Here is a 14,311-nt window from a genome sequence, read left to right as displayed (position 1 = left end):
TATATTTGTATTCAGAAGTATTTTTAAATGCAAATTAAGCACTAATCATCAGTAAAATAAAATGTTTGAAGGTTTGCATCCAATATAAATAAATCAAGAAGAAAGCTTTTTATGTTTATAAGTGTGAATTTACTATTAAGATATTGTAAAAAAATTTTAATACTCAATAACTATGTAAGATTACAGAAATCAAAATAAACACATTTGTATTTTATTAAAGAAAGTCTTAACACCAAAATGTTGAAGAAATAATCAAATTCAAGGATACCATTCCTCCTCCTGCATAGATCAAAAAAACCCCTCCACTTATTTGCTTCCATTCAAATAATACATTAGTATTATGAGGCTGGTGCAGTTTAGATGTGGAGGGGAAAAAAAGCAACACAAAAAAAAGGCAGTTATTTGGAGACAATACTGCTGTCAAAATGAAAATGAGGCTTAACGCTTTGAGCCCATGGGCACAATATGGAAATTAATAAAAATTCTTGCTCTCTCCTTCAAACCAAAGTGAGTCATTTTATGGTCTTCCTCAGTAGCTAGAAAGAGTGGTTTAAATCATCCATTTAAAACGGCTCAATTTCTGAGGAAGTAAAAGCCAGCGTGCTCCAGGTCCTATGGAGAGAGAACTCAGTGAGTCCCTTGACAACACCCCCAGCACATCCCATCGCAATGAATATCTAAGGGAAGTGGCTACTGTAATTAGCTTTCTGATAATGTCTGTATAGTTTCTTAGGGGACGAAAGAAGGAAGTAAATGAAAGAGTTGCTTATGAACCTAGAGCTACAAAGCAGTGTTTGAGGAAGGGAAAGTCGGAAGACTGCTTTGAGAAGAGAAATTTTAACCTCATCCATTGTTGATCTGTAATGATCTCATAATTCTGAGGGCCACCAAGTAAAACAAAACACCAAAATGTTCTTATAAATTTCATTAAAATACATTTGGGAAAGTTCACATAAACTTTTAACTCACAAAAAATTGATTTCTAATTTTTTGTGCCAAAAAGACACATCCAACTTAAGAATTTAACCTCAACTTACCAGAGAAATTTGCTATTCAAGGCCTATTTTATTGTTCTTGGAAACCCCAGTTCCTAAAGCAATTTCTCAGAATAAGAATATACTTGAAAGACTCTAATTACCTCTACAGTGTGGACTAAAAATCAAAATTTTGATAGGCCAAAGGGTATTTTTCTCTCCATAGTATCTAACAGTAAAAGTGCAAAGTATGCGGGCGAGCAGGAGTTTCAATTACAGGGAGGCAATGTCTCTTCATAATCATAATGTAATGCTCGACTAAAGAGTAGATAAGTTCTCCTTTTCTCCAGATACAGGTTTTATCCTAGAATACATAATTGTCAATGTGCGACCCGTAATTGCAAAGGTTTTAAGTCTGAGGTCACTGCTACAGGCATTTTTTTAAAAGCCATAACTGATTTTATTCTCAGAAGAGTTGTTCATTTTGTAAGAATTTGATACGTGCCACAGAAAATCGCTGTGTCTATATGTGTATGTATGCAGTCAGAAACTCGCGTATCTGTATACATCGGCTTTGCAGATTGGCTCTTTGACAGAACTAAGCAACTGAATGGGTTATTTCAATATATGGCAAAAAGTTTATGAAGCGCAAAAAAAGTCTATTTGCGTATGTTGATAAAGACTCACTGATTATAAACTTTATTCATAACACAGCATTTTGAACTAACTGGGGAAATCCTAGGAACTTCATACTTAAACTTGGTTCATAATTATACAACCAGGTTGGGAATTACAAAAATAGTAACTGTTCTGAGAAAGAGAAGAGCCACCACAGAACCTGTATTTAATCAAGCAAGGGTCAAACACATCTGTAAGGGGCAAACATCTTTGTTGTCTTGATTAGCATGAAAATTACTTAGTTACACTTTTTAAATAGTTTTCCAAACAAAATTGTTTCTACTCACATCAGAGGGGGAAAAATGACAAAATTAGTATATTCACTTTAGTCCCATATCACTAAATTCTGTTTTGATATTGCCACATATATTAATGTTTTAAAACTGGTATTTTTACTTTCAATGCCTATTCCTCCTTCGCACTATTCCAGCCTGAATTATCTATGGCAATAAGCTTCAATGTCGAAGGTGTCCTAAAGCCTCACACATCAGCCTCACAACTGCTTCTCACTGCTCCTCAATTATCAGGTGATTCCAAAGCACTTCAGAATGCATTAAAGTATCACTGTTCTGGTTCTACCTCCACAGAACTGAGGCGCACGCTGAAGAAGCAAATTGCGTAAGGTCATCCAAGAAATCATAGCAGAACCAGGAGCACAAGACAGTTTGCAGAGACCAACCCATAGTAACAGTTGACAGACAAGGCAAAAAACGCATTTTACTATCCAAATGTCTGTCTTTTCTCAACCAAGACTAGATCAAATGAGCACCAAAATAAAACGAAAAATTCCCTTTGCACCCAGTGCATGCTTAAGTACCTTCTTTTGAGATTAAAATCACTTCTGGGAAGCATCTTAAAAGTAGTGAAACAGCTTGTCAATTCTAGTATAGTGGAAGACTATGTAGGATTTGAGAACTGAAACAAAACATTCCTGATCTAAGGACGAACAACTGCAGCAGAATAAAGTACTTTGGACTGTAAATGTTACTACATCAAAGAAAAATCCAGTGTGTATGTAAACGCTTACAGTCTACTTTACCTCTCGTTTTCTCCTTTCTTCCTGAGTACGATGCAGGAGAGAAGCCTTTTCTTCCTATAAAGCACAAATAAAGATACAATTGCATTTTCATTCAAACACATGATCCAAATGTCTTCATGATATTTAATCTAGACTTCACTTTGAGCATTGTTCATAATAGGTAACATGTAATACACTGGAGAAAAGTGTTAATCATTTTCTGCTCTTACAGATTACATGTAAGGCAGCTCTCTCAAAAGCACAGTGATGGAGGGAAGCTACGTTAAAAGAAAAGGGACAGGCAAACAGCAGCAAATTGTACTGATCCCCATCTAGATTTGTGTTCTCAGCACCCCAATAATCCAGGCAAACATCATCCATTTACAAATGGGGGAGCTGAAACACTAAATAAAGTCCCAATCCCACCAGGTTGTACCAAATGTTTATCGAGTGTTTTTCTTGCTCGGAGAATATATAAGTCACCGGCCCAGGTGCATACGGCAAGTTATGGCACGTTTAAAGTACTCACATACTCCTCCAGAGCCCCAAGCTTTTGTCTAGCTTGCAAGAAAGCATTAAGCTCTTATATTTACTTATCCTTTCCCTCAAAACTTGTCCGGAAAAGATGTCAAAACAGACTTATACAACATAAATGGTAGGAATTTTTTCTTTTAAAATTTTGAACTCTTCACCCAAATTAAGGCTACAAACTGAAACTTTCAGGAGAGTGATCTCTCCAACAGAGAAAAAGTAAAGAATACTAAAATATTCATGAGACCTTTAAAGAACAATACCATTATAACAGAAAGCCTGTGCATTAGCTTTTACACCAGTACACATAGATTACAAAATATAAACAAAGCTTTATTTGCAAGAATGTCTTACTGGGTGGTTCTGTGTCATTTCCAAGGAAATATACAAAACAATTATTTTTTTATGCAGAGTATTCAGCTGCCACTGTAGACAAGAAGAGTTGAAAGTACCCTAATACTTTCCCAAATCCAGTCTAAAACAGACAAAAGCTTTAAGGAAACTCTCTTTTTCCTTCTACTACACATAGAACTACTTCCTTTTTTCTCCCTATGCCCTTATTAGTTTAGAGAAAGTTAAGAAATAAAACACACTCAAGCTGAAAATGTATTATATCTGAATACATAAAAATAAATCTGAAGTTGATAAGCAAGAGTTTATAAAATATTTAACCACATCTAAAACAACTGTGCTGGAATATTTTCCATGTCTATCTGCAGATACAAAAACTGAGGGCAGAAATCTTGTGCATTTCTTTTTGATAACACGGAGGACGCAAGGTCACGATTCTCGTAGTTTCATAAGGATAGAAAATACTTCCAATGCAGACCACCAAGAGAGAATGAAAAAAGAAAAAGGCAGATGCAAAAAAAGGAATTTAAAATTGGGTTTGTATTTCAGATTATCTACTGGAGCAAGCATAAAGAAAAAACAAAAAATCCCCCAGAAGGTTAACCATCTTTTCCTCTAAACCATCTTTTCCTTGACCTCTAAAGACAGTATTTATGGCCAAAGACACCACTAACTACAGCTATTTCACTCTAAACATGGGGTTTTTTCCATGTGTTAAACACGGTATAAACAAATCATAACAAAATCCATACATAAGGCGACATATCTCCATTCAAGCAATAGGAAAGGCTCCAGGTCTGCTTGGTAACAGAAGGCAAAAGATTCTGACCTCATGCACACAAAAAAGACAAAATAATGTACTAAATTAAGAAATAGTCAACAGATGGCTTAAAGTTTCAGGGCTTTTTTTTTTAACAGATTACTTCTTTTTCAACAGCTGATACCTAATGCATTAAATAAATTAGTAAAATGTTCCTATTTAGAAGCAATGAGAGCGACATCTCTTCAATGTGTTTGCAGAGTTTCATTCTGCATGCAGCACTGTGTAAAGACCATTTCTGCATGCAGCACTGTTTAAAGACCATTTCTGCTTAGAAGCAATGTGGCTAAATTTGTCCTTAAACTTCAGAGCAGATGGAAAGAAACGGCAAAAGAACATACAAAAAAGAGAGAGCAAATTGCTACATGTAAGTGGAGAAGGGAATGGCACAAAAAAAACAACCAAACAAAAAACCAACAACAACAAAAAAGAAAAATACACAGTAAATGCAAGAGATTAATAGATAAAGGAAAATAAGTGGCCAGAGGGGTCATCAGAAACAAATGATTTTAAATATTTGGAGAGGGGAGAAAATATAAGAGGGCAGCGTATCCTCACTTATTGTATCACCAACTTTGCATCAATCAGGTATCTTTGAAACAAGCACTTACTAAACCAATCCACTTTAAAAAAAAATAACAAAACTTTAAGTGTTTAGTCAATGTCACATACTTGCTCTGAGTATTTGTAAAGAAAACCACCAACATGTTAAAGTATAAATTAAATACAGCAGAGGAACTGTCTTAAGACAAAGAATAAAATATTCAGGTAAGTACATTCTACCTTCAAAAAATCATTAGGGGTCAAATAATACTCTTGTTCTTGTTCACAAGACACGTATAGATCAGAAACATAAAGAAATGGAATCATACCTGTGACTACAGAATATTTTTAAATTAAATGCATGAAAATTATATCTCCTTCAGAGTTATTCAACCCAACTGGAATATACCGTCTCTTGAGAAATTTAAAAGTAACAGCAAATATGCAACAGAAAATAAACCTGCTGTGGGAAAGAGATGGAAAAAAACCCTATGAAATAATGTTCTTTGCTTATAAAGAGCATTCTAACAAATTATTTCTTAAAGACAGCTACCTGCACAGTCACCTCTGAAATCATCCCTGCCTTGCCTCTTAAGAAATAGCACAGTGATAAAGAACTACACTCAGTAGCTGTTGCTGTGAATGGCAACAGCATTCTAAGCGATGCACAGTTGACAGCTCCCATCTATACAGTCACGCAACTGCTGACAACGACTACCGCTGCTCCCCCTCTTCCTGCCCATCTACAGCCAGAGCTCCCCACAACACGAGATCCTCTGACAGTAACGTCCACGGATCACACCTAGTTCACTCCTATTCCCCATCTTCCTTGCCTCACTTCTGTGATGGTCATGCTTTTTTCTTCATCTGCCAGACAGACGGACACCAGGTATCAAGTCTACCTATCAAGGTAGGCAGTCAAGACATTTCAAGGGGAATGAAGCATCAGCATCTTGATTCCTTCAACCCTAACTCAAAAGGAGCAAAAAGCCATTTACTGAATCAAATTCCTGACACCTTCTGTGATGCAGTCTTCTTTCTTCAGGAGCTTGACCTCCAAAGTGCAGAACAGCGAATACGCTGTGTTTCATGCAACATTTAGTACCTTACTAGCAGTCTCCTGTCTGCTCCTTCCTCCAACAGAAGATATTGGCAAAGACAACCAACCTCAGCCTCTAGCATGCAAGCTGCAGGATCACGAGAAGCCCAATTTGAGACGTTTTCTTCATCAAATATATGCAGCACGACACAAAGAAACAAGAACGCAAAGAAAGAGTATGTGACAGGAAAACACAATGTGACATTATGGATGATGACTCGAAGAGTAAGACAGAAAGCAGAAAGAGGTGAAAACATGAAGCAGAAGGAGGACAGTATACAGAAAGGAAAGCTTGTGACTACCATCAAAGAAATGTTAATATCTGAAATGTTAATTTATATATCAGGATAAAATTTATATGTACTCTACTACTCATCACAGCAAAGTTCAAGGTTGCAGCACTTGTGTAACAGACCAGTTGATGAGAACAGCCACATCTGACAGTGTAACAATGTCAATGTCAGTACTTCCAAAACTGCAATCAACTAACATAACGAAAAAAAATGAGTTAGAACTGCTGCTTTCTTGTCATCATTTTGCTGAAACACACTGTTGTGCTGAAAAAGTATGTTTACACAAGTCCTAGCCTTTACATATCCTAGACAAAGACTGAAGAACATAAATAAACATATGAATTATGATTGGTTTTGTCCTGTATTTTGACACCTTGCATTAAGGGTGTTAATAAACTTTCAGCCCTCTTGGCTCAAAATTTGGGTTCAGAAAAAAGCATATACATAATTAATTTGTTTCAAATACTCCTGGTATTTGTTGACCCTTAAAATCTGAAATTAAACGCTCCTGGATAGTCATGTTAATCAAGCCATCTTAGTTCCATATAAGTAAATTTAAAACCTAAATATGTTATATGTAAAGGTGAAACTGAGTAATTATTTTCAGGTATTGTCTAAACAGTAAGCACCCTTTTAAAAAAATAACAAAAATAAATTGATGCAAATATTTACATATTATTAATAAATGTTTGAGGTTTATTTGTAAACCACAGGGGTTTATTTTCTTTCTTTACTTGAGAATGCTATTACATTTAACATTACAATAGATCATGCAAACTACAAGGCATGGGGAAACAAATAAGTATTTGATCTTTTAACTTTTGGGGACAATTATAAAATCTTTTACGGTTTTCATCTACGAAACCCAGGAACTTGCATCTTTTTTCTTTCCCTAAAATGAGGAGCCTGACTTTTCAGCTGAATTTAGCTTGAACCACATAAACATCACTAACAACTCCCAAAGCAAATGAAGTGATGTAGGCAATTTATAGAATAAAATTCCTTTCAACACAAGTATTAAATAAGTCCAACAAATGAAAGGAAGATTTTGTAGCATCTATTTCTTGAGAACGAATGTGGACAATGAGAGATATCCCTCTCCAGAGTGGTTCTCAACAATGTTTCTAGTTCCCAACATTATTTTAGACAAGATAAACTCCACTTCAATTACCTTTTCTGAATACTAAAATAAACTAGCATATTAAAAGACTCAAATTGTCTTGAACTGCACCTCAACAATTTAAATTCCATTGGACACACAGCTCAGCCAGCTTGAGTAAAATATGTTCAGCAGTTTGAAAAAATCTGATTCAAAACAGTTAGTGACTCTTCATATCTCTGATTATTTACATCATGATTAAGTTTATGTGTAGAGAAGACCATCTTCCAGAGGCAGGTATTTTAAAGTACTTAAAATATGTGCAGGAAGAGGCATTTGGCCAGGGAAAGCCTGGCCTCACTGACATCAATGTCACGGTGCTTGCTAAAAAACATCTCAGCATTTTAGCTCCTATTTTACTGTAGGATGTAGGGAGTATCTGGAATCACTTCAAAGAGTATTTCAAGATGTAGGCTTTGACATTTCAATGTTCTGGACAAAACACAGTTCTGACTCAGAATGAGGTATGTACTTGCATAAGAATCTACCCCATGTGCCTTATGGGACAAAGGTCTTACAGAGCAAAGCAGTGCAATTCTTCACCACATTCAAAAATAAGTTGTAAATTTGTAACTGTAATCTAGAAATCCCATACTCTAAATCCCTAGCATCATTTAATTTCTGTTGTGACCAGGGGTAGGTTCAAATAAGATAACAGTAATTCTCTCTTCCAGAAATTATTAACAACTTTCCTCAATCAATCAGTAAGCGAGAAAACTATTTTCTACATCTGCCCCATCGTTGCTAAATCCTACAGAAATCTATCACCATAAACAATCCCAGCCTGTGCAGATCCCTCCATACACTGGCAATCTTACAGCCTACAGTTTTTAAATAATTAATTTTTATTCCATGAGAAGTTACTTCATGTGCAGAATACAAACAGCAAACAAGGTGCTTCTGGAGTTTGACCTCTGCACTTCAGCTGAGAGCAGGGGGAAAAATATACAGGAATCTAATGCTTAATGTTGTACTATCAATTAAAAATTATTAGTAACTACTAAAAAAACACCCCACACTGTAAATTGAAGTGTTTTAATTATTAAAATTGTCTATATTAAAATAAACTAAAGAGACTTTTAAAAGTACAGATGGAGTCATCACTATTTGTTCATTAGTAATTTTCCGTGTCTTCCACAAAAGCAAAACCAAAAAGAAACTCAGTGAAGTTGGTTCCACTTTCACAAGTGCTAACTCATCTGTATTACAAACTCCTGAAAAGGAAGATTCTTTTAAAACCATCTCATACTGTATTATCATTTTAAAATATTCTATTTTAAACAGTCTTGGGATTTATAAAAGCATGTTTTAGGTATCCCAAGTGATACTGTAAATTTGACTAAATAATATCCTTTAAACCATCTTTCCGGTTAAAAGCTTACAAGATGTCATTAATACATTTCATGACTTAAATGAATAACGTGGAGCTACAGAGCCCCTTGCACATCTCAGCAGAGGCATGGAGATCCCCCTGCATGGATGTACTAAAGGACTGGTACTTCATCTTTTTCTTAACGCTGATAAAATTAATAAAGGAACACTAGGCCTGACTGTGCCAAATCAAGGTGACGTGGTTAAACAGATTCTGCACTATGTCAGCTGCCACCAAAAGGCATGGTGACACTCCACCTTGAAGAAATATGTTCGCTATATGGGACACAAAGGATGGGGTGGGAACCACCTGAGGGAAGGACCATCTGTTTCAATGCACTGCACTGTTAGGGTGGGTTCGTTCAATTTGAACTGCACCTCAGACCAACTATGCAGACGCACATCTTTTTTCCTACCTGACATGCCACAGAAATTCTGCAGCCACAGCCTTTTAGGTAGCAATTACTGCCCTGTACAAAAAGCCCATCAGTAATTCAAGACATTCCCATATTGAACTCAAATAACAGTATTCATTTTTGGAGGCTATTCTACAGAAGTAAAAAAATGTTTTAACAGCTACAATTAAAACTAAATCTGAAAAAATCTTTTGAAGAGCCTCATAAAGCAGGGAATCATGTTTTAAAGGCAACAATAAGCAAGCCCAAAAAATAAAAACCACACAAAAATTAACTTATCACATAGTAAATAAAACTCAGTGTCTATACCCTCAAACATATGTACAACTAACGCAAATAGTCCAAATGAATCAGCAGATTTTTGAAAGCAGATGTAGAGGGAAAAGTCCAAACATTGACAGTACCATCTATATTTTTTACATTTATGTACAAGCAATATTAAAATGTTACAATAATATTCTGAAAGGATCAGTCACAGGGACAGTCATTTCGAGAACATTAGTTTTGCAACCCAGGATTTTAACAAAAATAAGTGACACTTAAAAACTGCTTTTTTGGCAAAACGTTGAAGTGCCTCTCTACAGCATCCTCAATTCAGACCATCATAACACACATGAACACAAGATGCAAACAGTGTAAAATCAAACCTGAAACACTCTGCTTTTATAATTCAAAAATGCTATAAAAGTTAGTGGTGAGAAAGCACATTGGATTCAGTATGTTTCTGACTGTCATAATGCCACAAGCCTCCAGCTATATTTCTCATTGTGCCTACATCAGCAAGACCCCTTGTGAGGCCTGATGAGACATTAGGGATGTACACGGCAATGTCAGACGGGGTATCAACACATGACCAACACAGTTACCATTTGCAGCTGCAGTTATATTAGTAAAACAACTTTTTAAATAGTCAGGTTTGCTGACGGTTTATTTTGGTGTAGTTTTATCCACATCAGGAAGACTCTGCTAGTATCTTCAGCACTATCTCCTCAAACTGGAGTCTCTGCTTTCATACTGGGAGGGTTTTGCTAATGTACTTATACTACATTAGGTGCAACAACATGTAGGAAACTTCCTCAAATTGGGTAGAGAGCTATTCTTAGCATTAAGCAGCCTGCATACAGATACTACCAGTATTTCTGAGTTGTGCTTTATTCCACCACAGGAATCACAGTAGGCAGTACTAAGAATTCAGCTAACTAACAGAGCATGGCAGAGGTGCAGGGCTGGAACTATACACTGTATCCTTCTAAAACTATACACGTTTGGGAGGTAAGGGGGTTTGTCAAAGAAGGATTTTTTTTCCATGTGCACAAAAAGCTGAAAGGAAACACTTTACAATTCAGCCTTCCATAAAACTGAAGCCAATAGGTATGACAAACATGATCATGAGGAGCCTGTGACATAATGAGAAGCACGTGGAACCCATGTAAACACTTCCCCTGCCAATCTCTGCTGTAGTATGTTCACATAAAAGTTCAGGTAAACTGCATTTTAAAAAATGATTCTTAGTACTGTTTAAATGTATTATTTCATTAGTCCTGTACGTAGTCTCTGAAAATCAGCAGCTAGTCAAAGGCAATTCTACAATGTCCATATAACCACAATGCCCAAAGCTGCCACTAACTGATTTACACTGACGCAGCACAAGCACTTCAGTGCACTAATGTACAATCATGAAATCTGTGGACCAGTCAGTATCAATCTGATCATGAAATACAATCTTTGTGTTGACTGAGAATAGGCTAGGCATCAATTTCAGTTTCCACTTCCTTTACTTTTGAACATTTGCTCTTGGAAATTTATACCTGTACAACATTAATAGATTTGTTGCGTACACCTAAAAGAGATAGAATTCTGCCGCATTTTCACAAATAAATCAGTAAATGTAAAAAGAGATGTTACGACAGTTGTTTACTTCTGTAGAAGGAAACATGCTCTGCAAGTAACACTATTAGGAAGTCAGTGCCAAAAGTTGCCAAGTACCTGAAGTACCTAAAGTACCCTAAAGCTTAGGGCCAGCGCATATTCTGTCAATTCCTACTTCAGCTGGGGAATATTTGTTGTATTTTTGACTCCTGTAATGCTGTTGTATGTAGTCTACTGAACAGAAAGATCTTAAGATAAAAATGACTCAGATTAAAATCTACACAATTTAAATGCAGTTGTTCTTCAATAAATTATGTTAGGGAATACACCAAAATGCAGACTTCACTGTGATTTTAATATCACATAGCATAGTATTGTAGCTCAGTTTCCTAACTGTACTGTCAAGTCTTAAAAGTTTCAGAGAACCAAAGTTGCTTATAGTGCACTATAACAAAACCCAAGACTTATTTTTCTCCCATTAAGATTCAAAAATACTGATGAAAACATTCAACAGCTTCCCACACAATCACGTCCAGTGATAACATGAGGCAGCAGTACTTAGCAGTGAATTAAAGTGACCCTTACAAATCAGGTCACTTCTAAAATCACTTTGTCCTTTCTCTTGCTGTTCGGTAGTTCTATGCCCTTCAGTGCTTGACTAAACATTTGACTAAACATTTTGCCCAATGAGCAAGGTCTAAATAAACCGCTTCGCTTCCTTTCCATCAATAAATACAAGTAGATCCAATAGTCTGGCACAGCAGACGATTAACTGCTGCTCACCCCGCACACGACAAATTGACTGAACGTAAACTTGACGGAGAACAGCTAAACCTGTGACCCGGCAACCCTCACTCACGTGGAGGAAGAAACCTCCCCCAGCGATCTGCATCGATCTCCGGCTGTACAAGGCTGCTCCCCCCCACCTCTCTCCGGCTTTTCCTGCGGAGAGACCCGACAAGAGGTGTCCGAGCCCTTCGCTCCTTCACCCCGGGAGCCCCAGAGACGAGCGGCCCGGGAGGTGCCGCCCGCCGGGGGGGGCGAGCTGGGGAGACATTTCCTCGCTTCCCACAATTCTTACTACACAACAAGCCTGAGAGGGTGTGTGTGGCCTGATTAAAAAAAAAAAAAAAAAAGGCAACACAACACAGAGCTAGGGAGATCAGAGATAAACACCTCGTCAGGAGGGGAGGGGTTTTTTCCCCCTCTATTAAGCCTTAGTCATAGCTGCTCCCGTTTCTGAAGGCCCAACGGTAAAAATAACGATAACACGATAAGACAAGGCAGGCGGGGGGCGAGGGAAACCCACACAGACACAGACGCGCAGACGGACAAGGGCCGTTTCTTACCTTCCTACTCGCTCCTCCGAGAGACACCTTGGGCCTTGTTTTGAAATCCCCTTCAAAGCTAAACATGTTTACAGCTTATCCCATCTAGAGCGGGGTCCGGCCCCCCGCGCTCGCCCCGCCGAGGGGGCGCCGGCCGGCAGCGGCCAGCGGAGAAGCCGCCGCCGGCCCCGCGGAGGTACGAGCCCCCCCGGGCTGCCACCCCTCAGCCCGCCCGCCGCCGGCGAGCCCCGCGGGGCTGCTCCCCTCACGGCGGCCCGACTGCCCTCCCCGCCCCGCGGCCTTCGCTTCCCCCGGTCGCCCCCTTTCTGACCGGCGGCGACAGCTGAGTGTAGTGGGAGGGAAGAGGAGGAGGGAGGGAGCGGAGGAGGGGGGCTGGCGGCGCTGCTTCACTTGCACTGAGGGAGCAGCCGGCTGTGCGGAGAAGATGGCCGCCGCCGCCCGCAGCCTCCCCGGCGCGCTCCCGATGGGCGCGCGCCGCCCGCAGCCGCCGGGGCCGCGCCTCCCGCGCGCGCGCCGCCCCTCGGTGCTGCCGAGAGCGCGCCTCGGGCCGCGGCGGCCCCAGCGCACGGGCCGCGGGTCCGGCCGCCTCTGCCGGCCGCACCTCCCCCGCCGGCCTCCCCGCGGCCCGCCAGCCCCGCCGAGCCCTCACCCCGGCCCGGGCCCGCCGCTGCGCTTCCCGGGCCTAACCAGCGGGTGGTCTCCCCGCCCGTTGGAGCCGAGTGTCTCACAGCCCTGCGCGGTGTCCGGCTTGTCCCGACTGCGGTTGTTTCAAATAAAATTTCGTTCCCGTTTTAAATACGAGTTTCGCGCGGGTGTGCACAGAATCACAGGATGTCAGGGGTTGGAAGGGACCTCAAAAGCTCATCCAGTCCAATCCCCCTGCTGGAGCAGGAACACCCAGATGAGGTTACACAGGAAGGTGTCCAGGCGGGTTGGAATGTCTGCAGAGAAGGAGACTCCACAACCCCCCTGGGCAGCCTGGTCCAGGCTCTGGCACCCTCACCATGAAGAAGTTTCTTCTCATATTTAAGCGGAACCTCCTGTGTTCCAGTTTGCACCCATTGCCCCTTGTCCTACTGTTGGTTGTCACCGAGAAGAGCCTGGCTTCATCCTCGTGACACCCACCCTTTATATATTTATAAACATTAATGAGGTCACCCCTCAGTCTCCTCTTCTCCAGCTCCAGAGCCCCAGCTCCCTCGGCCTTTCCTCACACGGGAGATGCTCCACTCCCTTCAGCATCTTTGTGTTTCTGCGCTGGACTCTCTCCAGCAGTTCCCTGTCCTTCCTGAACTGAGGGGCCCAGAACTGGACACAATATTCCAGATGAGGTCTCACCAGGGCAGCGTACAGGGGAAGCAGAACCTCTCTGACCTACTGACCACCCCCGTCCATTTGAAGCAGAGCTGAGGGTCCCGCTTGGCCCCAGCACGAGGCTGCCTTCCTCAGCATGGGATGCAGTAACATGCATATTATATATATATGCACATATAATTTGGCCTTTTTGTAGGATAAGCATATGCTAGACATCACCGCATTGCAAAGACTCCCTGACCAGTCTGGAGACCAGTTGCTGAACACCCAAGTAAAGGCCCTTGAGCTGACACGTGAAAATCACTTGAGAAGGTTCCTGGTGCAGGTCGGGTCTGCGCGGGATCAGCGCCTCGATGAAGAACGGAAAGAGAAAAGGACTGTAATACAAAAGCAACAGACCTGAATGGTGAAACTATACCTGAGGCTCATTTATTTTCTATTTCTTACGCTGTTCTCCATTTTTCAGTGCTGTGGTTGTATCCTTCCAGATATAGAGGTGATAGGGACGACAGCAATAACAAAAAGC

General features: G+C 40.1%; 1 protein-coding gene across 2 annotated transcripts in view; it reads right to left on the bottom strand.

Moving 5' to 3' along the window:
* UBE3C (ubiquitin protein ligase E3C) overlaps positions 1-12,628 on the bottom strand; it is an 81,030-nt gene extending 68,402 nt beyond the window's left edge. For both annotated transcript variants that reach the window (XM_065628421.1, XM_065628422.1), the window contains exons 1-2: positions 12,472-12,628; positions 2,692-2,745 (exon numbers count right to left, since the gene is read on the bottom strand). In XM_065628421.1, coding sequence (XP_065484493.1) covers positions 2,692-2,745; positions 12,472-12,537 — 120 coding nt within the window. In that variant the 5' untranslated portion in view covers positions 12,538-12,628. The remainder of the gene's footprint in view (positions 1-2,691; positions 2,746-12,471) is intronic.
* Positions 12,629-14,311: the final 1,683 nt, after the last annotated feature.

This window comes from Caloenas nicobarica, chromosome 2 (assembly GCF_036013445.1).
Source record: "Caloenas nicobarica isolate bCalNic1 chromosome 2, bCalNic1.hap1, whole genome shotgun sequence".
Taxonomy (NCBI): domain Eukaryota; kingdom Metazoa; phylum Chordata; class Aves; order Columbiformes; family Columbidae; genus Caloenas; species Caloenas nicobarica.
The sequence above is the reverse complement of the archived record's forward strand: the minus strand, read 5'-3'. Positions and strand labels throughout refer to the sequence as shown.